This window comes from Besnoitia besnoiti, chromosome VI, assembly GCF_002563875.1.
Source record: "Besnoitia besnoiti strain Bb-Ger1 chromosome VI, whole genome shotgun sequence".
Classification (NCBI taxonomy): Eukaryota; Apicomplexa; class Conoidasida; order Eucoccidiorida; family Sarcocystidae; genus Besnoitia; species Besnoitia besnoiti.
The window spans coordinates 3253435-3280972 of record NC_042361.1 but is presented as its reverse complement, the minus strand read 5'-3'; the positions used below and the strand labels follow the sequence as shown (position 1 = coordinate 3280972).

Below are 27538 nucleotides of genomic sequence, written 5' to 3'. Positions count from 1 at the left end.
GCATCGCATCCTCAACGCGGCGAAGGATGCCAACACGCATACAGCGGGACGGAGAAGACATGCGGAGAGAAGGGCCCAGAAAGACTAACCGATGTCGCTGTCGGCGGACAGCGACATCAAATAAGACTTAGAGACAAGAGCTCGCCTATGGAGCGAGTTACAACTTGTGATTCATCACTCGAAAAAAGAGATGACACAAACTCTTGCATATTTTGCTCCCTCTGAATGCGGACACATCCCTAAAACGACGCCATCCCTTTCGCATCCCGAGCAGAAGGGCGTGAAGTGACAGCTGACCGGCTTTCAGGCTGATTCTGATTTTTTCCTCGGCACACGTCTTTGCCGCATCTCTTTATCAGGCTCGCTCCTGTGCCTCACGAAGCTACTCCTGCTTTTAAAGCTTTATTTTCACCGACTTTCTGTTCTCGCATTTCCGTAAACCTTAAACCCTCGCTCGAAGCGTTCAGCTCACTTCTTTCTCCTGCCGGCTGAGGGTCGCTCTCCTGTTGCATGTCGCACGCCCTCGCTTACTTGAGCCGCGCGTTTTCTCCTCTCTCTCTCGCTTCTTTCACGATGCTTCGTATGTTCCGTTTCGCTTCTGTCGATCACTCCCAGGCCTCCCTCACGCCCAGCACCATGACAGGCTCCTCCTCCTCCTCGTCTTGCTCGCCTGCTCGTCCATCTTCTCGCGCGACGCACTCCTCGACGCTCGAGTCAGAGTCAGACACACACGTGACGCCTCTGTGTCTCGCCTGCGGAAACTCTTCCTCGGCGTCTCCCGCTTCCTTCTCGTCTGTTTCCTCTGCATCGCCTGCCTGCGATTCCTTCTCGTCGTCCGCCTGCGTCTCGCGCGCCGCGTCGCCAGCGATTACTCCGCGTCCGCCGCTCCCCTCGCTCTGCACCAGGCTCGCAACCTCCGCGTCGGCGCCCATCCGGCGCGCGGTTCGCTCTCTGCGTTTGCAGACTTCGTCTTCGGCGTCGCGTCTGCGTTCCCCGCTGGTCGCGTTTTCTGAGGGGGAGAGCGAACGGCCTGCGCCGCGCTGCCGCTGCTGCGCGGCGCGCTGACGGTGGATGCAGACGTCAGCTAGCCAGCAAACTGAACATCTGCGCAAGCGAAAACAGAGAGGCACGCGACAGACTGAAGCAGCGGATTGAGAGAGGCTACAGCCGCGGCCCTGCGCCGCGCGAGCGAACACCTCACACCGGAAGACCTCGGTCGCGACGGAGACGGAGGACGCGGGGTTGAGAAAAAGAAAGAAAAGCCGAATGCCAGCAGCAGTGCTGTCAAGAATCGAATGTGACAGCATGAAGGCCACTACGCGTCCACGCGAGGACGCGGGCCGCGACAGCCGAAGCCTGAACCGGTGGCGTCTGCTCACTTTGGAGTCTCCTTGCCGCAGAGCAGCTGAATGAAAGTCGTGAGGAGCAGGGGGAGTTCGAGATAAAGACCGGGGGGCACCCACCTGAACAGACGGCTCAAAAACCGTGCTTCAAAGCCTCAGTTTTGTTGGGAATGCATCGTCGCAACCGGGGCAACCTCCGCCAAACAAGGCGGCTCCACTACTGCCGCAGCCGCACGAATGCCTCGTGGGCCTATGCAGCGGTCTTCCAGCCCCGAAAACTCGAAAAGTATTATGTATAGATATATATGAATATGCATTACACATTATACATCATATATAGTATATATTATGTACTACATATGCATATGGGCTTGGGGCGTCAGCCACTCCGCCGTGTTAATACGGTGGGCGGAGGACGAGACCTTAGTCACTTGAAATCACTTTCTCGCACGCATGTGTGTGTCGACATCCCCGGCTACGTATCGATTTGACTCGCCGTAAATCACTGAGAATCAACGTCCACAGCTACCCACGCACACACATCCGTCCGCGCACATAGCCATAGAACAACTAGACCTTAATATTTGATAATAACCATATTATTATGGTATCGTCTGAATAGCGTGGCTCCCACGACACCCTGCAAAGCTTGCAAACCGTCTCTTCTTACTTTTCGAGCGCTTTCCTCGCGCTTTCGAGGTCGGCGCCGTCGTCCTGCGACAGCCATTTGAAGCTCCTGGCCGCGCGGCTCATGTTCATATCCATGAAGAGTCCGCCGCCGTTCTTGAGAAGCTGAAAAACTTGAGGCTCATCCAGCTCGAGAGAGATCGTCTCCTCTGTCTCCGCGCCGAGCACCGGCGCCGCCCGCAGCCCCCCCGAGGAGCGGCCGCGCGTCTCCTCTGGAGCCGGCGCCTCCTCGCCCTCCGCCTCTTCGACTTTCTCCTCGCGCTTCGTGCCGGCGCCCACTGCTGCGCTTCCCTCGCGCTGCTCTCCCCCGCTCGCCTCGCCTCGCACCAATGTCGTCCCCAGGTCGCCGCCAGTGTCTTCCTTTTTCTGCCCGCCTGTCCGTCGCCCGTCGGCTCGCGCCGCCTGGAGCCCGCACGGCTCCGCCTGAGAGGCGCTTGAGGCGGCAAACGCCTCAGGCAGGTCAATGTGGAGCGCCAGAAGGCCTTCATCGTCCAGCGGAATGAAGGACAGCGGCTTCTTGTCACGCAGAAACCGCGCGGAGAGCGTCTGCGGGCGCGGCGCCTCGTTGCGCCCGTAGTGCAGCGTGAGGAGGAGGTTTGCCATCTACGTTGGATGTCGCAGTCAAAACGAAACACCCACACTTGACAGGCGCCGGCATCCGCAAATCCAATCCGCGCGACGCTACAACGAAGAGCGTCGAGAAAGTGACGCGCTCGCATTCGCCATGTTAGCTACTTGGACGACGAGGTGCCTAGACACTAAGCCCGTGGAATAAAAACGCTGTTCATGCAGCAGGGTGCTTCATAAGTATTTCGAAAGGCTAAAGGGATACCCATAATACGTATAATCACTTGGAGGACAACGGCAATTGCAGCGACCGAAGTGCAGAGGAAGCAGGATGCCTGTACAGGGCGAAGCTGAAGAGCGACGATTTCGCAAGCCTACACTCCGCAGCTTAGTATAACGCGTATTATAGGAAAATCGCCCGCCTGTATGCCCCCTGCAGCGCACGACGCGCTCGGCGGAAAGGCCAGGAGAAGCCGATTGCAGTACACAGACACGCAAACGTACCGTAGGCCCGACGCCAGGCAGTTTGAGCAGCTCTTCGTACGTGGAGGGCACGCGGCTGCGGAAAGTCCTCACGAGCGTCTGCGCCAGCAGAAGAATTCTCTCTGCCTTCGAAGCCTTGAAGTTCACGCAGGAGATACTCGCCTCGATCTCCGCCTGCGCCATATGCTGAACAAAAAATAAAATCACACGCGCGCTGCAGAGACCTCAGCGACGACTGAGTCAAGAGCCAAGCGCGGCCGCCGCCACCGCAGCCGCCAGACGCAGGTTTTGCGTGTCTTCAAAAGCAACACGCAGACCGTCGTCGTTCTGGGCGCATCCTTGAGTGATACATATAGGACGCAGCAAAACAGACAATACACGAATACACTCGCACGGCAATTGTGTGGGGGGGTGTGAGAGACACAGAGCTCCCGTAGAGGCTCGCCGGGGCTGCGGCGGCTCGATGTTGCGCAGAGCTGCGCAGACGGGTCTCGTTTTTCGTCTTCCGTCCTCCCCTCGCGCACCTGCACGACTGTGCACGTGGGGCCTTCTTCTTCGAATTTTTTTCTCAACTCTGCCTCCTCGGGAGTGTCCTCCGGCGTCGCTCCGGAGGGCGCCGCGGCCGCCGCCCGGCGCGCCTCAGCCGCTGAGAAAGGCAAGGAGACCGCGGCCGATGCATCTAACGAGGCGTCCGCAGAAGAGAGAGGAGCGGGAGGCGGGGCCGCGAGGGAGGAAGGCGACGCGTTCGATTTCCGCATCGCGAAGGAGATCGCGTGACGTGTAGCTGCCTTGATGAAGGTCTCCATCGCGCGCAGGGCGACGGGATCTCGACAGCGGATGCTCAAAATGCCTGCCACAACCGCGAGGAATTTCGGCTCTTTGAAGCGCTGACAACCAAACAAAAAGAGAGACGCCCAGAATGCCGCTTCACAGACAGACACGCGCTGAAGGGCTTGGATATCCCTGTCTGTCTATCTATCTGCCTTCCTACCTATGCATCTGTCTATCTATGTATCGGTCTATCTACCTGCGCATCTACCCACGCGGAGCTGTCTCTCTCCCTCGCTCTCTCTATATCGATGGAGCTCTCTGTACTCTCGCAAATATATGTGCAGGCACAGCTGCAGGCGTAAGAACTTGGCGTCTCGGATGCAGCGCCTCACATTGAGCCGAACGAGGTACTGGTAGAATTCATCGACCTGCGCTTCGTAGCCGTGCTGCTGTCGCAGCAGAATGAGCGACCCCAAGACGCGCCTCCAGCCTGGAGGTGCCGCGGCTTCGTTCGGAGACTGCAGCAGCTCGGACGAAGAGACGAATTGCGGCGCGCGCGGGAGACCTTCTATCCAGTCCGCTAGCGAAAAAGAGGCTGGTGACACACGCTGAGGAGGAGGGTCGGTGCCCGCGTCAGCCGGAGCGCGCCGTGTTTGCTTTTTTCTGCGCCCGCACTGCCCTTGAGATGGTCCGCCGGATGGACGCACACCCGACCCGCCAGACGCCACTGACGCGGGCGACGGTGCGACCCCGGTTGAGGAAGCATCTGGCGCCGGTGAAGACTTCGAGGCAGAGAACGCTGGCGCGTTGGGCGAGCCGGAAGGGAGGCTGGAGGACGACTTCTGGGTGAGAGGCTTTCTGCGGGACTTGGCCTTCAACGGCCCCAGAAAATGCCGCTCTTGAGGCGAGGATTTAGGCGCCTTGGCGCCAACCGATGCTGGCGACGTTCCCCACGTGGCGCCAGGCCCTCCCGCGGGCGACTGCGCGCTCCCTGGAGGATTCGGCGAGTCTGCGACTCCGACCTTTTGGCGTGCGTTCGGCGATGCGTGATCTTCTCCCTCTCCCGGGGCTTGTGCGTCTGCGCGGCGGCGTGTCTGGGTGTCCGCCGCGGACTTGTTGCCTTCGACAAGTCTCTCGTCTCCGCCTTCTCCGCTACGACCAGCTTCTTCGCTGCCAGACTCTGCGCGCCGCGGCAAGAGGGCGCCTCCGCACGAGGTAAGTGCCTCAGGGCCTTCCCGAGAAGAAGAGGCAGAAGCGGCAGCAGGCGACAAAATTGAACCAGAAGCGGACGAGCGAGACGAAGACACCTCAAACGAGAACGACGCAGAAGCAACGTGAAGTGAAGAGTCGCCCGGCGAAGCAGACCGTGCCGCGCTTTGGGGCAGCCGCAAGTGCAGCGAAGGCGCGGGGGGAGACGGCGAGGCAGCCCGCGAGGAGGACGACAGGATTTCGACGGTCTGTGGATCATCCAGCCGGCAGTGGCTGGAAGGCGACGAGCTCGCCAACTCCTCGCTCGCGCACGCGCTGGAATGCGATTCGTTGGCTGCTGGCGAGGCGACCCTTCTCCTTTTGACTCTCTCCGCTTGTTCAGCGGAGTCTGTCTCGCCGAAAGACGTCCTGCAATCTTCGCCGTGAGTGTTCAATGTCCCCGGACTCAGCGGCTGAGATCCTGCAGTGTAGAGCGACGCAGGCCGCGGACAGCAACGCTGCGGAGTCTCACTTCCCTCAACCCGAGCGGCTCGCGCAGGTGTATGTGCACCTGGGCGGCCGAGCGCCGGCGAGGATAAATGAGCAGAAGAAGAGGAAGCACGAGAAGCAGCAGGCGAAGCCGAGAAGGCACCAGCCCTTGATGAAGAAGACTGTGGCGACGCGCGGGGAGGCGTCGCGGCGGCCTGAAACGTGAAGGCCGCGAACGGGTTGCCCTGACTCGCCATGAGTCGACTCTAGGAAGGAAAGCAGGTCGAGAAGATGAACTGGCGACACAGGAGCGAGAGGAAAATGCAGGAGAAAGAGGAGAGAATGAGGAGAGGGGCGCCTCCTTCTCAGCTTCTTTGCAAGTTCCTTGTCTTGTGTCTCATGTGGCGGTGGCGTCGAGTCGTTTTCTCGTCGGTCGCTACCTTCGTCGAGCCATTATAACCCACCAAGTCAAGGCTTCAAGAGCGCGAAACAGAGACGAAAAGAGTAAAATAGACAAGAACCTCGGTCCTGGCCCGCGAGACTAGCGACGAACCCACGTAAAGGTCTTGGTTCTCGAATGTAGCCGCGCCGCGATTGGCGCAGGTAGCGTGTTGGCTTTAGAGCCGAAGACGGCACGCGGCAAAGGCGAGGCTCGATAGCCACCAGCAGCCTCAAATACAACAGAGAATCAAGAATAAACAAAGAAAGATAGACCTCTGACTGGAGAGCTAGAGGCGTGGCAAAAAATAACTCGTTCGCTTTTGCACATCGCTGCTGTCCTCGTGTCTCCGCTGCTGGGGGGGCATGCGCGCTGACTGAGAAAAGGCTGGCAGGAGACGGGAGAAGAAACGAGTCAAGCAGAAGAAGACCTTTTACCAATCGCCTGGACCAAGACGCGTATCCTAGTCATTTGCAACTAAATTCACAACTTTTTCTAGCGCAGAAGTTGGTCTTTTCGTCCGCAGCTCTTCAGAGTCGATCGTTTCCTCCCTGCCGTGCGTGCAAAGTCCGCGGAGACACGATGACCGCACGCTGCCCGTTTCTCAAGTTTCCTCAGGCACTCTTCTCATCTGCTTTCCCTCTGCGGCGCAACTGTGTCTTCCGGTGGTGGCGCCTTCACTCTGCAGCATCTCAGCTGCCTAGTAGCTTCGCACCTCCGTCTCGCGGCCTCAGAGTCTGTCTGCCTTTGTTGAGCGCGTGATCGCCGCGCCGCCGCAGCTGCCTCGCGGCGCCCTCCTGCTGTTTGCCTCATTGCTTGCCTCCAGGGAGCCTTCCAGAGTCATAGCCGGCTGCGGCTGTCTTCGCATCGTCCTTTGGGCAGCTGCCTCGCTCTTGCTCTCCCTTCGTCCTCGCTCTCTTGGCCCTATTTTTTCGGGGGCTCCCGCGGCGCGGCTGGCTGGGGGCCTAACCCCCCCCCGCCCCCCCCCCGCCCCCCCCCAGTTCCCCCTCTACAGTCTGCGTCTCACGAGGACACGCACATCACTCCCACATCTGCTGTGAGGTAAGGCGCTCTCTGCAGCGAGTCGTGCTCACGTGTGTGCTGTCGTCTGCCTCTTCCTTTCTTCCCACGATGGCGTTCTTCGGCGCGTCGTCGCGCGCCGCCGCCGCGGACGATGAGGATGAGACGCGCGCACCATATCCGCTGCGCGCGTCGCCTTCCTTCCTGCCGTCGCCGCCGGCCTCCGTGCCTTGCGGCTCCTTTTCGCTCCCCTCCGCCTCGCTTTCGCCTCCTTCCTCGCCCAGCTCGCAAGGCGGAGGCACGCGGCTCCCCCCCTCGTCGGCGATCGAGGCTTCGCCTTGCAGCCCGCTGCCTCGCGACGTGAACCGCCTCCAGGCCCGTGTGCAGCTTCAGCATGCTCGAATCGCACTGCAGGAAAAACGCATCCGCGAACTGGAGAGAGAGCGCGGCGAACAGCTGCTCGCGTCGCAGCGCGCCCGCGGGGATCAGAGCCAGGAGGCGAGACGCGCGACGCAGCCCGGAGGCCGCGCAGGAACCCGCCGAGACGAGACCGGCAGCGGCGCCTGGGTCCGCGCGAGGGACCTCTCAGGCCGCGGAGGAGGAGGCGACGCGGCGCAAGACAGAGAAGACGCTCTCGTAAGCTCCCCACAGAGGCCTCTTCTGTGGCACTCCTCCTCAGTAGTGGGTGTGAGAAAAGGCCGTAAGAGGGGGGAAGGGGCCGGCTCCTCTGAGCGACAGCTCTCTAGGGCGCGGCGTGTAGCGCGGCACAGGCGAGGAGTGGGCAGCCGCACACAGCCGCAAGCGCCTGCGCGAGGCGCGAGTTTCGGGCGGAAGAATGACACTTTGCAGCTGAGTTTCACGCGGCGGGCTCTTGAGCACGAGTCTGGGCAGCGGAAATGCACATTTCGAGACAGGGGCATACTCTGGTTTTCGGTTTTCTTTTTCTCAGGCCTCGGAGAACGATCGGCTGCAGCAGCGCGTTGAGGAGCTGGAGCGCCGCCACCGCGAACACCTCTCCCTGCTTTCGCAGTTGCGCACTTGCCCCGTGCCGTTGTCCGCGTCGCAACCCCTCCATTCGCTGGCGTTCCCTAGGGCTGTGGGTGCGTCTGCGCCGACCGAGGGCGTCTTCGCAGGCGGCGCGGGGAAGGACGCGGCCGGGGCTCGGGGCGGATCCGTGCCAAGGCGCCGCAAGACAGACGAGGCAGCGACAGACGCGCTGGGAGGAGAGCGAGAGCCGCAGGAGGAGGAGGTCAAGGCGAAAGACGAAGGAAGCTGGGTGAGACAGCTCGCGGAGCTCCTCGAAAGGGCGGCCGGGGAAGGCGGGATGCCCGAGACTGTACGAGACAAGCTGCGACAGATTCAAAGGGAGGCGACGCAGCGTGACGCCGGAGACGCCGCGGCGCGCAAGCGAATCGATCCCACCCTTTCTCCTTCGCCAGCTGCGTCAAGGAGGCAACTAATGCGGAGAAACAGCGGCGAGGAGGAAACAGGATCTTCTCTTCGGGGGGCGGGAACGGGCGCATCGCCGGCGGCTGAACTGGCGAAGCGGCGAGGCGCGCTTCCTCGCTCGGCAGACGGGGATCGCGCCGGAGTGAAGCCTCGGCCGTCAGAAGAGACAGACGACGAAGAGAGAGCCGAGAACGACATGGAGCGGCGTTTGCTTCGCGTCTTTCACCTCGTTTTCCGCGACAGACGCCTGAACGCCGGAGAAGGCCCCGTCCTTTCGCTGTCTGCATGCAAGCTCATCTCCGCGTCGTTGCGGCGTCTCGTCCGAGCGAGCCACGCGCTTTCTCGCTCTCAGCGGGCGATCTTGGCCGCGGCTGGATGTCTCGTGACTTCTGCGTCGCCGTCTCTGCCGTCGCCTTCCTCGCCTTCTCTAGCCCCTCCCCTCGCGGCTTCGTCTCACGCTGCGGCTCCCGGTCCCCGCGGGCCTGAAGCGTCGAACGGGCTCTCAGCCGCCTCTCTGCCTTCGGCGCTGAGCTCGTCGTGGGCGGCCTTGAGACAGTTGAGAAAAACCGCCCACGATGGCGCGTGCTGTTTCGAAAGCGAAGGACAGCATGCGGTTGGAGAAAAGGAGGCCTCGATTGCCGGCGCGGAGGGCTCCACAACAGACTCTAGCCGCGCCTGCCTGGCGTCGGGAGTGGCAGCAGTCGGCGAGAGGCGCTTCGCGGGAGGTGCTGCGGCAGAAGACGCGCCTTTGCTTGCAGAGGCCGCGCGTGCGGCAACGTTCACGGCGCGCCGACTTGCGCAGGAGGAAGCCGCTCGCCGAGCTGAGTTCGTCGCTGCGTTTGACGTCTTCTGGTCCCTTTTTTGGGCGGAACTGCAGCAGTGTCCATACACCCCCGCGCGGATGTGCGCCTTCCTCGACTTCCTGCACGAGCTCTTTTCTCACTTGCCTTCTGCGTTCGTCTTCGTCTTCCTTGGCGGAGCCCTCGAGCGAGCCTCGCCAGACGGAAACGACAGCGACGCATGCGCGGGGGGCGTTGTGGGCGGGAGAGTCGTTGGCGCGATTCTCCGAAGTGCACATAGTGTGCTAACGCAGCTCGATCCCGGCCTTCCCGACTGCGTCGAAGACGCGCACGACGCCGGGCGACGCAGAGTCCGAGCTGTCCTCGATGCTCCGGTGGACGTACGCCTTCTTCCCGCGGAACTCTCTTCCGCGGCTACGCGCGTGGGCTTCGCCGCTGGGCGGCAGGCCAAGGCCGAGCGGCGCGCGCCTGCTGAGAGCCCGCGGGGCTTTCGCGAAGAAGCGACAGCCTCGCACCGCCGCCGCACATCGTCGCTGGGCGCGGAACGCTCCTCTGGCCTCGTCGGCAGGCCCTCAGAAGACGCCGGGGCGGGACACGGTGAACTGGGCGGCGGCGCCCGAAGTCTGTATGGCCTCTCAGGAGATGAGCAGCTGCCGCGGTGAGACACTGGCAGACGCTGGAGAGTCGGCCGGCGGCGGCGAATAAGAAGCCGGTGACAATGCGAAACAGCAGGAGAGAGATCGGGGGGACCTATGGATAGGCAGAGGAAATGAAGGAGTGGATCGCGAGTATCTCACAGGACGGAAGGGGTAGCTTGAGGGAGAGAGGAAGGGAAGACAGCGCAAGTCCTGAGGACACGGGTACCGTGAAGAGGAGTCAAAGTCAGACGCAGGCAGTCGAGGGCGCATGGAGGAAACCGCGTCCTGAAGTGCCCTGAAGCTATGCAGTGGAAAAGCTCCAGCATGTATTGCTATATATATATATATATATATATATACATCTGAATATACGTCTATGATCTATGGAAGCGTGGAGCGAACTACTTTCATGTTCGGTGTCTGTGGTTTTCTTCAGGTATCCCCTGCCCTTCTTCCTCCGCCTGGCGTCGCCTCGTTTTTCACCGGCGTCTCACTCGGCCTCCTGCGCGCGTGCGCCATCGACTCCCGTGGAAGTCCCTCCTCTTTGGGCGTTTTGCTTTCTTTTGCATCGTCTGCTTCGCCTGCTTCAAACTTTCTCCGCGGCTCTGCTTCAGCATCAGCGGCGTCTCCTTTCCTCTCTTCGCTCGCTGCACCACTCGGCGCTCGCCGCCTCCGCCTTCCAGCCTCCCCTGTCCTCTTCTCTGCATTTGTTTGGCCTCTCTCTCCAGGGCGGGGGCCCGCACGTCGCAGAGACCTTCTCGCGCGCTCCATTTTCGGCGTTTTTGTCTTCCTCGAGTTCTGTCTCCTCTCTGGGCGCGCGATCGTTAATCGACGCGGACGAGGCGCGGAAGGATGTCTTCTTCGCGCGCATCCTGCGTGAGGCATGCCAGGCGCACGCGAAAGCACAGCTCGAGCGCGACTTGCGCCAACTCGAGCGGCAGGCCTTTCTCTCCCTTTTCCTCCCCCTCGATGCCTTCCCGGCGCTCCACGAGCTCCTTCAGCTCCATGTGCTGACCGACCCGCCGTCTGCAGACGCGCCGCTCGCCCCAGCGCTTCTCACTGCGCACCCGGCGGCCCGCGCGTTCCTCGCACGGGGCTGCGAAGGCGGCGCGGAGCCAGGCAAAAGGCGCAGAAACAAAGGCCGCGAGAGTGTCGGGCTGCGGCTCAGCGAGTCGAGAGCCTCCGGCGCCGCCGCGGGAGCAGGCGGGCGCGAGGAAGAGATGGAGAGAGAAGACGCGGACGGAGAGGTGGGGAGAGACGCCATGCACGCGCTGCTGGAGGCCTGCGTGCTGCAGTATCAGCATCCGCCGCCGCCGCTGTTCGAGCTGCGGCTCGCGGCGCTCGGGCTCGTGCGGCAGGCCCTCGTTCTCTCGCGCTACTCCTTCGGCACGCTTCTCGACGGCATGCGAAACCGCGACCGAAAACCGCGCGGCCGCCAGCCCTTTCGTGAGCACCCTCGCGTGGGAGGGTACCCTGCGCGCGAGAGAGAAGGAAGCGGAGATGCGGCAGCTGACGCGCGGTCAGACGAACCTACGCTGCACGCCGAGTTCATGCCGCCTTCGTTCTCCCCCCAAGGCAGGCAGGCGGGCGCCACACTCGGCGGCGAATCTTCTCCATTTGGCCCCGGCTCGGGTGTCTGTCCACCTCGGCAGCCCCCCTTCCCGTCGTCGACCGCCTCTGGGGGTGTGTCTGCGTGTGCGCGCGCAGCGTCTCTGCCGCCGCTCTGGCGGTCGTTTTCCTCCTCCTCTCTTCCCTCGGGGGCCTTCCCCCCCTTCACACGCGCGACACGGCCGCGCGTGGCGGGTCGTGACCTGCTGCAGGCTGTGTCGCTTTTTGTCTCCGCCGAGGCCTTCCACTGGATGCGTCAGGCGTCGCTCTGGCTCCACGGGCTGCCTGCGCTCGAGGCGTCGGCCGCTCTCCGCGTTTTGCTTTCACCCCACAGGCCGATCAAACAGATTTCACACGGTAGCACGAGGGAAGCGGAAAGCGCAGCCAGCGACGCAGGGCTCCACGAAGGCGGAGGCGACATGCGCGCGGCGGAAAAGACGGTAGACGCGAGGCAGGCGGCAGGCGACGCACACGACGAGAAAGAGAACAACCAAGGCGGGGCTCGCGCTTGGCGCCTGTTCCCTACAGCGTTCGCAGCCTCGTGTGTCTCGCCTCCTGAGGCTTGCCCTTTGTCGTGGCTCGCGGGAGAGAGAGAGATGCTTTCAGAGGTCGCGGCTTTGCGCCTGAGGGAAGAAGCTCTCACGCTCTTCGAAGTACTGCTCACGCTGCCTGAAAACGAAGAAATCTTCCTCGGGCGTCTCGATGTCTGGCCAGGGTGAGTGCGTAGGGGTTCGGATTGAGGCGCAACAAACCCCAGTCTTTCGTGGTGATAGAGTGCAGCACTAGCGCATCACTGAGGACGTTACGGGGAGCTAGCCGGGCGTCGATTACCGGCTTTCCTCTCTTCTTCCGCCGGGTTATGTTATTCGCTGGCTTGTTAGAGCGCTGCTCTAACAGATAGCCCAGCTGGCCCATATAAACGTTTATATATATATATACACATGTGAAAAAGTATATGCATAAAAATGTTGTTGTTCACGCGTACAGAGGTGTGTGTTAAAGGATATAGGTATTTTGTAGAATCGCGTGTTTTCCCTTCCTGATTCGCGGCTTTCCTGTTGTGTTTCAACCTGCGTGGTCTTCCGTTGCCTTTGCTTTTGCACGAATACGCGTGAGTTACATCCTGCCTAGTAGTTGTTTAGAGTTGTGTGGGCTGCCGAAGAAAAGAGATGCTCACCTCTGAATCTCTTTCGCGGCTCGCGTGCCTTTTCAGTTTATTACATGCGTTGGCATTGCTGAGGAGAGCGATTTGCGATTACAGTAGTGTGCGCGGGCTCGTTGCTTGCGGTCACCGTCCAGGCTTGCGAGTAAGGATGAGGGGTCGACACAGTTAATGCAGCTGTGGACTGATTCTGTACAGGACTTCTTTTTTTGTTGCCTTCAGGTCCTCGTCCCACACTTCCACGCTCTTGCAAAGAATTCTACTTCTGGCTTGGTCACTGGTGCTTTCGCTTTCGTCACCCTGCACCTCGTCTTCACGTGGCGCCGTTCTGGAGGCCACCGTCCCCTGCACGGTCCCTCTGTACGACCCCGTTGGGCTCCAGTGTCTCCTGGCCCAGGGGCCGCTGTCAGCGGCCGCGCTCGACCCCCCACTCGCCACGCGCCCCACCGCCCAAGAAGGGGACGCGTTTCAACTCCTGCTGCAAGGCCTGATGTACCAGCAGACCTCTTCGAGTCTCCCGCAATCTCGAGGCGAGGCTTCGTTTTCCGTCGGCGACTCCGCCTCGCCGTCTCTGTCGCCGCGACTCGCCTTCGCACGGAGACACCGCAGCGCGCTCCAGCGTGCCTGGGGTGTGGCGCCCGGTGCGTCGTCACCGGGACCGGGCGGCGTCCACCGAGCGCGAATCTCTTCCAGCGCGTGGAAAGATGGAGTGGTCTCGCAGCCCTGTTGTCTTCGCTCGGCGGCATCGGGGCGGCGCGGCCAATGTTGGGTTTCCTTTCTCCAGGGGGGATCGCGGAAAGGCGAGGTGACGACGGATATTCTGCAGCATGCACAGAGCCTTGATTCCGAGTGTCCCGCTACACTGGCGATCTGTTTTACGCATCTCTACGTGCTGTCGGCTTCGCTTCCTCCCGTCACCGCGAGATCTTCTTCCTCGCGGCGCGAGCTGCTCCTTGCGTCCCTTCGCGCTACCCTGGCGATTCTCACGCACAACGTGCGCCTGGACGCGGAGGATGGCGCCCCCGAGGCGGGAGATGAGCGCAACGAAGAAGAAAACGGAAGCGAAAAAAAGCTCCAGCGACGCGAGGCAGAGCTCCAAGGGCCTTTAATCGAGCGCGGGAATCGCGCGACCCGCATGCGAACGCCCGACAGAGCCGAAAACTTTCTTCTACCAGAAACGCTCGGAAGGACGTGGCCGCTCTTGCGGGCTTTGTGCGGCAGTCTGCAGGCGCAGGGGTGTGCGGCAGGCGGCTCTACGCTTGCGCGCTTCCAGTTTTTTGCATCGCTCATTCAAGCTGCTCTGCCGTAGGGCAGCCGCGCGCGTTTTGGGCTCGTGTCCTCAGAACAGTTTAGGGCTTAGGGTCTGAGAACTTTCGGCTGAGTCGCCCCGCCTATCAAACGCATCCCTGAGTGCGCACCTTGTAGCGACGCGGCGCAGCTCCGAAGGATTTTCTCTTCCCAGCACGAGACGCAGCCTGTAGTTCCTTGCCCGTGGGGCGACTGACCTGCTGGCTCGTCACACGTGAGCTCTGCCGCAGCACTAACCGTCCTGTCACTGAATTCTACGCATCTATAGACTTATTTACTGTATATATATGTGCAGGTGTATAGTAGGCATACATATATATGTATATGTATGTATTTGCAACTGATTTCGCAGAGGAGCAGACCGAACGCAGCACTGGAGGCGAGTGGTGTCCCACGCGCCTGGATGTGAGATGTGCAGCGGGGGAACAAATCCGAGCACACCGACATGCAGGACGTTTCGAGCTTCGAACGGAGAGCTTTCAAGGAGCGCGAGAGGAGAAGGAGGCGTGTCAGCGTGCGTCAGCGCCTTGCACGGCACTGATGAATACATTAGCCCACTGCACAGCGTGCAGGCACGCATACAGATGTGTATATAGAGAGATATAGATATATAGATATACTGATATGTATGTATATATAGATAGATAGAGGTAGATGGACAGGTAAATAGATAGATAGGTGCATACACATCTAAATTTTTATATTTAGAAAGATGGATATATAGATACAGATATATACCGGTAGATAGATTGACACGTATATATATAGAGAGAGGAAGACTCTCTCGTCTGTCGATGCTTAGGATATGTTTGATGTGATACATATTCCTAGATTCGTCTCTCTCTTTGTATGTCGCCTGGGCAGTAAAGTGGCTGTGTTGCCCTTTCGAAAAACTGTTTCATCTTTTGACGGCCGTGCAGCGACAAAAAGACGCGGAGGCAGAGAGGAGTGAAAACTGGGTCGGTTGAAGCTCACACAAGTCTGGGCAGCAAACAAGTGGGCCGCCTATCTACCGGGCTGCAACAGATGCATGGGAAGAGAGGCAAGCCGACAGCTGGCAACATCCGGAAGAGTATTGCGGATTCGGGAGATCTTTCTTTGGCAGGCATGCTGTGTGGGTACGAAGACGGGGAACTCGATCAGGGCCGCGTCGTTTTTCTTTGACATCTTGCCGTTAACATTCAATCTCCGCACACCGGGTTGTCGTCTGGAGGCCTTCATTTTTTTGAGCGAGGCACTCCGCGCTTTCCTCATGTTTAGGGGTCTAGACACTGTCCACGCGCCTGGGGAATGAGACTCCTTTCTCTGGTTTTCTCAGGTGCGCTCCTCTCTCTCTGCAGAAGAGGAACGAACGAACACTCAGTTCCTAACGGCGTTCTTTGCCTCTGCGGCTTGGGGCCCTAGTGCGCCTGCAGCCCACCTGCCGCCTCCCCCCCCCGCCGCCCTTCCCCTCTGACGGCTCCTAACCTTGGCTCCGCGTCATTGTTTTCGAAGACTGCCCTTTTCCACTGCCTCTGCGATTCTGTTCTATGGCATCTCCATTGGCTTCATGGGGCCGGGTGCGTCTCTGCGCTGCTGCTGCGCCAGAGCTTCTGCTCTCTCCCGGCATCGCGCGGCTCGGCGATTTCCGCTTGCCTCTCGGCGACGCCGCCGAGGTCAGGTCGGCCGCGATTCGCCATGAGGTTGCCCCCCCCGCTGCAGCGTCGGGCCGCAGCCGAACCTCCCACAGCGCCTCTCTCCATGCTCGCCTTCGCTTGCGCGGACTGAGAGCGGTACAGCAGCGAGGCAGACGCGGCGGCCTGCGAGGCGGCAGACGGGTGCGCGGGTTGCGGAATCTTCTTCGAAAGCCGCGCAGACAGAGCCGAAGCCGGTGAACTGGGAGCCTGACTCGACCCACTCTGCGCCGAGAGGCTCGCTGGCGGAGGCAGAAGCGACGCGCTCGCCGAGGAGCCCGAAAGGGTCACGAGCTGCGGGCGAAGCGCGGCGTGACTGTCGTCCTTCCGCGCACGCACTCCGTCGTGGGCGGTGATGCCCTCGGACGCATGCATGGCGGTGGACGGCAGCGATGACGCGTGAATGACGTCGGGGGGCAGGTTTCCGTCTGCGCCAGTGTCCGACTGCATGCCCCTTTTCCGCTCTGCCTGTCCTGCGACGCTGCTGGTGGAGTGGCTCCGCCGCGCACCGCCAGTGCCGAGCGCCGCGCTGCGTCCTGCTAGTCGCCTCTCGCTCGCGTCGTCTCTGAACGAGGCCGCACCCGTGGGGGGATCGCCGCAGCTTCCGCGCCGCTTGGGCAGCAGGTTGGGGCGGGCAGTGCGCATCGCGTAGAGAGTCGGGAAGCGCTGCGGCGGGAAGGAGGGCGCGCGGGGGCCGCCAGGGGCAATGACTCCCGCGCCTCGGGGCTTTGCCATCTTCTGCGAGCCGCCTCCAGGCGGGCACCCCACGAGGCCGATGCCCTTCCGAACGGTGATCACAGGCTGGCCGCCGTAGAGGAGGGTGGAGGTGGAAGCGGGCCCTGGGCCTCCGTGCAGCGGCACCGAGGCCGCCGCAGGCGCGCGGCTCTCTGAGAGGCGGCGGCCCGTTCGAGAGACGCTGCTCGAAGCCCCTGCGCAGGGCAGCGAGGCGCTGGGCGGAGGCTCTGTGGAGGCCGCCGGCTGCGAGGAGACCTCCGAAGAGGGCGCGGCCGACGCCGGCAGAGAAGGAAGCGCGGTGCCAGCAGACGAGAGGCCCCCTTCTTCCGCGGGGCGCGTGCTGAGCGGGCCCTGACCGCCTGCCGCTGCGTCGCACCCCGACGGGTCCTGCATGTGAGCGCGAGCCGCGAGCGCTGTGCCTGATGAACTGCCACGGTCGTCCTTCTCCAGGTCTCCCGCGCGTCTCGCGTGCCGACTCTCTGTTGTCGCGGCGCGTCGGGCGCTCGCGAGCGTCGTTCGCCGCGTCCCATGGGAGGCGCTCCGAGACGCCAGCGGGCAGCTGTCGGCGTGACTGCTCATCAGGCGCGGCGCGGCGCTGCCCGGCCCGCTCCCCGGGGCAGAGTTCTGACTCTTCGTCGCGGGCGCCTGGAGCCCGCGAGGCCCCGGGAGAGTCGCCGGCGCCGACGCGCGCGCCTGTGCAGCGCGTGCCTCAAGCTCCCTTTCGGCTGAGTGCGCCTCATGCGGGTGAGACGACCCACTGGCTGGGCCGTGAGGCAGCGCCCTGTAGAATGGCGCGACGCGGTCGTCGGAGATTCGAAAGTGCTTTGGCGTCGAGCCGCCAAGCAACCGCCGGCCTCTGTGCGTTTTGAACTGCCTCTCGCGCTGCTGCCGGGGGCTATAGTCCAGCGGGCTGCTGATGCAGCTGGCGCCGGCGGGCTCGTCCGCCTCGTCTTCGGCTTCAAGGGCGTAACGCGTGGCGTCGATTGTGGCGACCCCCTCTTCGTCTTCTGCGCCCTCCGCAGAGAGCGCTGCCGCGCGCGAGAGGCCGCCGCAGCGGAGGACGCCTGCGGGCTGCGATCGCGTCCGCGCGTCCTCGAGACCGAGCGCCGTCGGCTCCAGTGAAGCCAGCCGGCGCCCGTCGGGGAGCGCGACGGGCAGTGAGGCCGCGCGCGGGTGAGGCAGCCAGCGCCGGTTGCCTGCGGCGTCGACAACGTAGCGGAATTCGCCCTGACTCTCGCGGTCCGCCATGGTGAGCACGGGGCCGTCGAGCTCGCCTGCGTCTCTCGCTCCGCCCCCAGCTGGCGCGCCGCATGCGTAGCCAAACCTGGGAGACGTTTGCTGCAGTCGGGCCGCTGCCGCCGAGCGCGACCCGAGCGCCGCGTCGACGGCCTGGAACTTGGCGTCCGCGGAGGAAGGATTGTAGGACTCCGATCGCGAGCGCGCGGACGTGAGGAGAGACGGCAGGCGCTGAGAGCCTTTCTCGTCAGCCGAAGGATGCTCCAAGCTCCCCGGCGCAGACGGCGCAGAGAGACCGCGGCCGTCCTTTAACGCGCTCGAGGGCCTCTCCGCATCGGCCGCGAGGGGGGGGCCTGCCGACTTCTCCAGGCTCGGGCTCTCCTCGCCGCCTCCGTGCCCCATCGGGCCAATCCAGGAGAGGACGACGGGAAGCAGAATCATTCCGTGACTCGCCCCGAAAGCAACAACCTGCGGTTCGCCGCATGCAAACAGATAACACTTTCCATCCGTAAGAGCTCCCAGCTTTTCAAGCTTGTCTAAACTCTACATGGCGGCATCGCGGCGCCTTCAGGCGCGCTGCTCAGGTTTGAGACCGCGTGGCGCTCGGCGCTGCAGCAAGAGGCATGGGCCAGCACAGCAGCATCAGCCGGCTGCACGCGGACGAGTCCCTCACACTTTGCGGCTGTGAACGGTGCCGCGCATGCGAACGCTTGTGGTGCATCCACAAAAGACCTATATTATATAGGTAGAAAGATAAGTAAATACGTATATAGGAATATAAATATTGCGTGTCGCGCGCCATTGCGTCGTATACATGCGGAGACGGATACGCGGTGGGATGCTTATGCTTCTCCACGGCTCAACCCTACTGCACAACGGGAAATGCCCGAGCCGCTACGCCGCTCGCACGCCTCCTCCATGTCGGCGTATATATGAATATATATATGTATATGTGTGTGGAGGGCATTTATGTCGTCTGTGTCTGACTTCGCGATATCTGTATCGCCCAGGATGTACGCATTTCGTCTTATGCAGTGGATAACTTTTAGTTTGGAGGCACTAAGGCCTTGCGCTGTCGCACCATGACCATCATCCTGAAGAAGACGGTGAAGACGAAGGACTCGGAGAAGCCGAGCAGCATGATCCCAAGGAGCGTGGAGGATGCGCCGTGAAACACCGGATTGCCCATGAGGACGAGACTCTCGATAACCCTGCGAAGCACGTGAGAATCTTCCAGACCAGCGTCAGCCCCGAAACACAGATAAACGGCCGCCGCGGCTTCCGGCAACTCTCGGAAGGCCTGTGCTGAAATCTTGTCTCTTCATGTTGTTTTTTCTTGCCCCTCCGAAGGCGAGCCGTAGGGAGTATCACTACACGACACGGACTGCAGCTGCTGCGCGATGCGCAAAGGAGCCTTGCGATAGTCGCGGAAAAACCGACAACAGAGGGCGATGAGAGCGCCCGCGGCTGCCGGCTCGCCAAAGAGGAGCGGAGACCCCGATGCAGGAATTCACTGACGCGCCAAACGAGAGGCATGGTTTACAGAGCAGAAAGGGAGTCTCACAGCAACGCTGAAGTCGCAAAAAATGTGGATTCGTGTAGGAGGGATGTCACAATGAAAAGGCTGTCACAAGTTCGTCGACGTCTGCCACGGGCTGCTGCCCACGTTCGCGAGGAATCATGCGCTTCCACCGCAGAAAGGGCCTCCTACAATTTGAACAAAAGCGCTTCACCTGAGCGCTCGCTTTGCGAGAGATCCGTGCACTCGAAGCCTACCTTTTCTCCCGCGTTGCCCCTTTGCAGTGCGTGAACGTGTGACAGAGATGCGCGGAGTAGTCTACTGCGAAGCCGATGCTAATTACAAGCGCGATGGTAGACACCATGTGCAGTTTTACCTGCGGCGGAGAAGGCAGATCGCTTTGCGACGCAAATGCATTTTCATCCGAAATGCGCTTGCGGAGGTATAGAGCTACGGCACCGTTGAGCGTCGTACAGCGCCAAAGCACATACGCGGAGACGAGCAACATAACTGGACATTTAGACGATCGAGATTAGCAGCCACAGTTGGTTCTTTACACAGTAGTTATCAGCTTAACTTGCCTGCTCATGCTCTTCACTTGATGGTCACGGACAGCAGAAGGAGACTTGGAGCTGGCGGAAAAGAAACCACGATCTAAAACAAGAGTGCCACATCTCACTCAAAAAAAAATAAACGAGCTTAGATGAGGATGTGCAGTCCCCAATTACGCGTGATTCGCACTCGCACGCAGAGACGTTTTCGAATGGGTTCGGCCTCTTGACGGCTGTCCCGACTGTGGCCTTACCCGCCAGAAGTACATGAAGCCGAAAAGGGCGAGATCGATCAGGCAGATCATGCCGATAACAAGCAAACCAGCGAGAGCCTCGGGAATCAACACGAAAGCTACCTGCTCATACACCACAGAGTTCGTGCTGCATCTCTACTCACGGAAAGAAATGTTCTCCGCGGTTAACATAAATATATATATATATATATGTGGATATTTACATAGTACTATGCGGCGCACTTATGCATCTAGGCATATAACCGGAAGCCAAGGATGCGGATGCGATGCCGTGTGAACCAGCTGCATAAAGGTGCAGCTGAACGTGCGCATGCACGTAACAGCAGCTCCATGGCTGTCAACTGACAAAGGACAACCTATTTGGTGAAAGTTTAGAAAGAGGGGGCGACACCCCGCGGGGCTGCGGGGAGCTGCATAGGCACTGACGCCTAAAAAGCGACAGCGGTTTTCAGCCCCTCAAAAAACGCGGATGTTCAGGCAGCCGAGCTACCTGACCTACGCCATAGTCGTAGGTATCTCTGTCTCTCAGCTAAACGTGTGTCAATTTCTAAGAGTCGCAGGAAACCTGTTCCTTATGTGTTGAGGTGAGTGGTGCATTGCGCGGGTCTACAGAATGCTTATCTGCCTCACTCACAAGCAGCATAGCCAGTCCGGCTGAGAGCATGTTGATGAGGACGGAGCTCAGAATGCCGAGATCACTCTCGTAAAAGATCATCATGTAGGTGTAGGGAACGGGATACAACGGCTCGGCGGGGAGACTGCTGTGTCCTTTCATGCTGCCTCCGTGATCGCCGAGGCCGAGGCTCGTTTCTCTCGATGAAGGGGAGGTGGAGGAGCTGACTAAAAAGTGCGGCTCGCCTTTCGATCTTGCACTCCCCCTCCCTCCTCCGCGCATTTCGTCTTCTGTCAACGCTGTGAAGGCGCGCGCTGCCTCGTCGCAGTCATCGCGAAGCTGCTGCATCCAGGCAGCTCGCTCTTCAGAGGTCGCCATGTACTTTGGTAGGAGACGCATGCGCCAAGTCTTCAGCTCACGCCCCGTCCAGATGAAGTCAAACTTGAACTGCCGGTACGGGGATTTCGCGTGAACGAGCTGATAGTAGATTGTGTCTTCAAAGATCTGAAGTGGAGCAGAGAGGGAACGAAAGTGAAACGCAATGTCTGCCGCAGGCCCCGCCTATTCCCCGCGCACGCCTGCGCGGTCAGGCGTCGAGAGCGGAAGACGCAAGTCGCACAAGCAAAGCCGTTTCCCTCACATTACAGCTCTCGCGGCACAAGCACACGCCGCTATTGTAAAACCAGTCGATCTTCACGCACAAATCCATCTGCATCGAAGCATGTGGAACTTTATGTATGCGACTCTGTGCGCGGAGAGAGGTACGGATGCGTCACACGTGAGTGCAGCGGAGGCGACACGCGCGACTCCAGAGGTTTGAGGAGGTCACGAGTTTAGGAATGCAGGTGTGTTGCCTCGCCTGTTTGTCTCCCATCCGCAGCTTGGCGCCGATTTGGGGGTCGTCGAGCATGGTGAGCAGCGGATTGACGAGGCGTGATGTTGTCGCTCTGGACTCGAGTTTCTTGTGAAACGCGCGCATGGCTGCCTGCACCTTCGGATTCCACCATTCGGTGCGGACTGTGGTGTCATCCGCGCCGCGAGGCTCGTCGCTGGGCTCGAAAAGCAGAGAAGTTGCCTGTTCTCCGCCGAGGTCTCGGGAGTATCCCGAGCCCGCGTCGACGCTCTGTGCGTTTTGGTCTATTGGTGCGCTCAGGATGCGGCTACCGGGACCATCAACAAGGACTCGGTGAATAAGACTCGATGATCCATTTTTTTGAGTGTCCGCGCCGTTTTTGCCAGCCATGCCTTCTCTAGACAGAAAAAGGTCTACTTCCAAGTCTGAGATCTCCCGCCTCGGGGCCATCCCGTTGCCCGAGACGGCAGTGCGAGGTCTGAAAGGTGAGGCACTCGAGGTCGCGCTTTCCGAGGCTGCTGCGCCTCGAAGCGTCGGGGGCGGAGGCACCGAAGCCGCTGAAGCCGCTCGTTCACTTGCGGCAGGCAGGATCCTCGCACGATTTAACCCACTCGTCGCGCCGTCTGTCTCCGCCGGAGTGCCAAGCGCGACTCCCGCATTGCTCGAGTTGATTTCTTGCACCGCGGGAGAAAGTGGAGAGAACAGGGCGATCGTTTCGAGAGAGGAAAACGGCAAACTGGAGCCATTCAGGTCGATGCTCGGCGGCAGGTCGACGAGGTTCTGTGGAAGCGAAAGCCTGCGGGGCTGGATAGGCGAGGCAGAGAGCGGCGCCCCTCCCGCCACGCCGTCCGAGCCGCCCGAGTCGCCAGGACGCTTTTTGCGGTCAACGAAGAAAATATCCGTCGGCTGGTCGAATTTGTTGAAGTACCGTGCAAAGTCTGCGTCAAACTTTCGCATGTAGGAGTTCCCCGGGGCCAGCTCCGAGAGCTCGAGGCCCATCTCCAGTTTCGTGAAGCCGTAGACCGACACCCCTGCGATGGCCGCAAAAACGATCAGCACAACCACCTGCAGCAGCACACACGCAAACATGGAAGCAGAGTGGGATCTTTCGGTAGAAACAGATATTTCTAAGCAGAGAACGAGTTCTGCAGAATGGCAACGGACGCACGGGTGCGCATCGCCACAGCATGTCAGCATGCACCATGCGCGTAGATGCGTGTTCATATATATGCACTTTTCTTTACATTATTGCGCACAGCGTATGCCATACACGCATGCACGTCCTGTCCGTCTTCAACGATAAGCCCAGGTGTGTCTACTGGAGAGTGTATATGGCAGCGGCGTGTGCGTGGTGCTGCGTCCATATTCGACTGTGCGTCAAGATATGGAGTCAATCGGCTCCGCCTTCGCCTCTTCCTCGCAACTGGCACGTATACGACCGGGGAAGTCTCGCTGCACTTCGCTCGGCGCAGCGAGAGGCATTCCCCTCCGTGAGTCTAGTGTGGTGCTTTCACACGCAGACACGTGGGTGGCTCACCTTGACGGGGAACCACATGAGGAATGGGCCGTAATAGCAGAGGAAGAATTCTCGCCACTTCCTGCCTACGTTCCCTCGCGGCTCTTCGTACAATGCCTCGCGCGCCAGATCTGGCGGGAGGTCGCCGACAGTCGTGGTGAGCCGCGTGCAGAACCCTGTGTGGCCGTCTCCTTTTTCTCCTCCGGCGCGCCCGCTGCAGGATGCCTCGACATCTCTTTCGGCGTCGAGCCGTCTCTCGCCACATGTGACGGCAGAGCTTCTTGAGTCTGTTACGGGGTTCTTCTTCCCGCTCCTATTCGTGCTGGCGTGAGACGACGCCGACCCTGACAGGACTGCCAGGGGCATTGGAGACGTCGAAACTGCAGAAGTACTGTGCTGTTGGTTAAAGAAACTGGGGCCTGCCTCGCTGCTACCCGAGACACGTTCGCGCTTCTGCGAAGCAAGCGCCGGCTCACATGGTTCGCATGGAGAGGAATGGGGAGGAAGCGGGCGATGTGCGCTAAACCTGCGGGTTTAGGTCGTGTCGAGCGCACAGTCAAAACAAACATGTAGGGGGGAAAGCCTCATGAAACGAAGATACGTTGGGGAAGCTGAGCAGCAGGGTTACGCGCGCGAGAGCCCTTCACTCTGAAAGAGTCCCGCACAGTTTAGAAGGAGAGACGTCACGAATCTCTCTTTACAACCAAAATGTCTTATGGACTGAACATGTTGTCATCAGACACTGCATCTAGGTGAACGGCAACGGTTCTGTGTTGTTCTGGCTTGAGTTTTACCTGCTCCTTAGTTTCACTCGCTGCCCCCATCATACATGTATACGTATGTTCTAGCGAATTATCCCTTAAATGTTTGATCTGTGGTTATTGGACATAAACGAGACAAGCTGTTATGCAGCTGCTCTTCTCTCCTCTGGTGGGCCCCTAAAATGCCGCTGCCAGCAATTCCCGATTTGGCTCTGCTGGACGACTCGCCCTGCGTTCTAGCACGGAAAAAAGGCTGACTGATCAGCTACGCTCGATGTCACTTGTGAGGGCCAGGTGTGGTATTTGGCTTGCCTAGTGTGTAAGTCTGTCATATGTGTTTAACTGGGCTCCGGCCTTACATCGCTGTGAGTCGCCGCTGCATTCTGGCGTGCCCAGACGGCCTCGGGTGCGGCGCAGTTCCATCTTTTTCCGCCGCGCGCCTTCCTCGTCGAGCCGCCTGCCGGATGGCGTATTCTTCGTAGAAGACGTTGACTTTGTAAGCAGTGAGTTCCTCCTGAGTCAGCAGGGCCATGCTTTCGACGACCTTCCGTTCGTCTTCCGTCATTTCCACCAGACGTTCCTGCGCCACCCGCTGCCGATCCGAGACGTCCGGTAGACAAAATGGGCACACTCGGGCACATTCCTCTCTTCTAGCATCGATGCACAGCGTGGGAAAAAAGAACGACAGCACGAACACGTACCCCATGAGGAGGGCCATAGCCGAGTAGACGCAGAAATTACGGATGGACATGTAGGCACTGAAGGAGCCGACACCGAACGAAATCAAGTTGGTGAGGGTCGTGATACTGATTCCGAGGCCTGAAACGCGCAGAGCTTGCACGCACCGTTCCTCTGGATCGTGGATTGTATAGCTCACACAGTAGCAATTCATGACAACAAACATATCGTCAACGCCGATGCCGAGGACGAGGAAAGGGCAAATCAAAACAGTCGGTACCATCGGCATTCCCATGTACGAGACTATGCCCATGCCAGCGCCGAGACCCATAAAGGCTGCTCCGAATCCCATCAAGGCGGAAAACAATTTGTTTCGGTAGAGATCGCAGGAGAAGTTGAGTGCCGTCGAATACGTCGCCAGAATGAAAAAGGTGAACACGACGTAAACCACATCTTTCGACTCAGACGTGGACGCCCGAAGTTCATCATCGCGGGATCGAAACGCTTGGAATGACACCTCGAGGTCTCCGAATGACTGATTGTCTTTCATAATCTGAATGAAAAGCCTCTCCCACATCATGTTGCGATCTTCGAATTGTGCACGACCGTCTGCGTCATACTGGAGCATTACCGCTTGCGCCTTGGTGATACATTGGATATCAACCATGGCGAAGCCAGGCTGGTCAGCCAGAGTGCGGATGCGTGACATGGGAAGCAGCCTTTTCGCGAGCTCTAGCGGCATTTTCCTCCAACACTGTTCCTTTGTAACGCCTCCGAGATAGTATTCTGGAATGAAGCCGACCTGTTTCGTGTTATACACTGTTCCGTCAAATACCCAAACCTCCGGCTCGTCTGGCATGAGCCCCATCTGCCGCATTTCGTGCAAGCCGAACTTCAAAACCGAGTCGATTGTGCATTCCCCAAAAGGATTTAATAGGCAGATATCCTCGAAAGTCATGTAGTCTCGATCGTCCATGCCCGTGGGGCCACTGCTGCTACTTGAAAAGTGACCACCGTAGTTGCCATCCGGATAATCGCCCCCTTCGTCTTTCCGTGATTTCCTGCTACTGTCCCGTGTGTCGTTCTCGGCATCTCTCAATCCAGCCGCGCGAGAAGGAATATTGTCATTTTGGTCTCCGAACGTCCGCGGAATCACAAGCTTGCGGCTGCCCACCGGGTCGACCTCGCGACCGCGAATAATCGAATCCATGTGTTGGATTGCTTCAAGATGCTTCCATGTCAAAATGTTCGTTCCTTCATCTTTGTGCTTGAGGATAACTACGCTCTTTCGCCCGAGCACGTCTCCGAAGTACGATGTATGCAAAGCGCCGTCATCCCGAGCTCGCGAGTACGGCAAGGAATACAACTTCTCCGCTCCATCGATTCAGATTGGCGTAGGCGGTAGAAGTCCAGAAGCCATAGCCGCACAGAGGACGAGAGAGGCAATCATGACATGATATGGATAGCGGTAACAAATGCGTGCCCATGCCCCGAAACCCTCGCCGATGGCAGACACAATAGACTCTTTCTGAACCAGCAGCTCGTGGCAAAACGTGTTGTAACGCCTGAGAAGGCTCCGCATCCACCGCGGAGCGACAGCCGTTGCCCCCATTGTTCTGACTGGCGTTCGGCCGTTGTCCGGTAAACTCTACTTCGAGGATCGAACACGAAAATCACACAGCGTCCCCTTCGGCGACTTCAAGAGACGAGCCAATTGCCTCTGGATAGAGGAATAGAAGGGAAAGCGGGCGGGCAAACAATCTGAGACAGACATCCGGACGTGTACAAAAACGCACCACGAATTCAGGCCGCTTCCAAAAAGTTGCGCTTTCTGGGCCACCTCAGTGCGCTTCTGCTCTGAAAATCTAGAACCGGCTTCGTACATATCACAAACGTCCCCCTCGTGCAGCCGTCAGCGTCGGTTATCCTTCTCACGTTGCGTCTGTATCCGCTCGTCGTGGTAGGGGCAACGCCTAATCACACGGCACTCCGAGAACGTGGCAGTTTTTCGTGTCGCTGGCGAAGGAGCCCAGGAGGCTGGAACGAGCTACAGCCAACCCAAAATACTATACATTAAGCTACAGCATCTGCAGAGACAAATTTGAACTGGTGTTCGAAAACGTCTCGACGAACGACAGCAGAATGAAAATTGTGATTCGACCGGAAAAATGGGTTTGCAGCCACGAGAGTAGCGGGAACCAGGATTGAGACACTCGTGTTCCTGACTCAAGGGGACAGGTTTCGTTATAACGATAACTGAGAGCCCCCCTCCGCCCAAGACACCCGAATACGGCGATTCAGCTAGTTGCCGGCAAGACACTAATCCGACAACGGCACATTCAACATGCTACAAAAACGAAACGGCGCACGGGGGCAGGGGCCTTTTTCCCCTTATCTGCGATGGAGAAGCCGAGGGAGCGGGCAATTCCTTTGGACTCCGAGCCTCTCACGATTCCGCTGATGAGGCTGCGGAACCTGTGATCACATACGGGACAACGCGGGAGAGTAGCATCTACTCTCCACGACTAACAACGCCCCGTCAACCTTGGAATCACATATGGTGACAGGCACGCACCGGCAGCCTACTGAATGCCCTCCGCTCGCGTAGAGTTGACTAGAGACAGACCGGCGTGATGCGTGCAATCACAAAAAAACGGAACAAATCTGCAGCAGACCTGCGCAAAGCAACTAACTTAATTAAGGAGTGATCGGTATTGACAGAGCCCCTACGGCCCTGTCAATCAGAGAGATGCGAGACCTTCTACGGAGTAGAAGGCCGCAGTGCAGTGAGGCGCTCCAAAAAACGATGCGAGACGGTACCTCTAGACGTCTGCTTCAGACACGCCTACAAAAATGGCAGTCGTCGCGTTTTTCTGGTGACGTCTTAGAGGACCAAAAAGCAGATAGGTTGTTTAGTCGCTGACCCCGCTGGTCCACATACATAGAGCAAGGCGTATGAGTCGTCTTCTACTTCTACAAGGTATCGCTAACAAGAGGCTATTTACCTCAAACGACAACGATGTTCAAAATGTATCAGCCTCCCCACTTTGTTACAGCACCACGGAACACGGACAGAGGGAAAAAACTCGCGCTTTGCAACAAAACGCCGCCTGGGAAAAAATCTACCAACTATCAGTTCAATGGACTAGAACTTTCTACTCGGCATCAGGTCGTGCTTTCGGACGTTGTCCTGTAAC

General features: G+C 59.6%; 4 protein-coding genes across 4 annotated transcripts; 1 reads left to right on the top strand and 3 right to left on the bottom strand.

Moving 5' to 3' along the window:
- Positions 1–605: 605 nt before the first annotated feature.
- Positions 606–5785, bottom strand: BESB_068680 (uncharacterized protein; the record flags this gene model as incomplete). The annotated part of the gene is made up of 6 exons (XM_029365261.1): positions 606–1104; positions 1380–1463; positions 2014–2633; positions 3102–3266; positions 3605–3967; positions 4244–5785. 6 exons carry the CDS (start codon positions 5783–5785, stop codon positions 606–608), a joined length of 3273 nt encoding a protein of 1090 aa, XP_029218844.1.
- A 1313-nt stretch (positions 5786–7098) lies between these two features.
- On the top strand, positions 7099–13953 carry BESB_068670 (uncharacterized protein; the record flags this gene model as incomplete). Its single annotated transcript, XM_029365260.1, has 4 exons — positions 7099–7623; positions 7937–9894; positions 10311–12197; positions 12867–13953. The coding sequence occupies 4 exons, from the start codon at positions 7099–7101 to the stop codon at positions 13951–13953; spliced, it is 5457 nt and encodes a 1818-aa protein (XP_029218843.1).
- A 1546-nt stretch (positions 13954–15499) lies between these two features.
- BESB_068660 (uncharacterized protein) lies at positions 15500–18037 on the bottom strand (the record flags this gene model as incomplete). The annotated part of the gene is made up of 1 exon (XM_029365259.1): positions 15500–18037. The coding sequence occupies one exon, from the start codon at positions 18035–18037 to the stop codon at positions 15500–15502; it is 2538 nt and encodes an 845-aa protein (XP_029218842.1).
- Positions 18038–18641: 604 nt separating this feature from the next.
- BESB_068650 (uncharacterized protein) lies at positions 18642–25551 on the bottom strand (the record flags this gene model as incomplete). The annotated part of the gene is made up of 7 exons (XM_029365258.1): positions 18642–18807; positions 19373–19491; positions 19921–20022; positions 20555–21037; positions 21363–22451; positions 22924–23428; positions 24023–25551. The coding sequence occupies 7 exons, from the start codon at positions 25549–25551 to the stop codon at positions 18642–18644; spliced, it is 3993 nt and encodes a 1330-aa protein (XP_029218841.1).
- Between the last annotated feature and the right edge of the window lie 1987 nt (positions 25552–27538).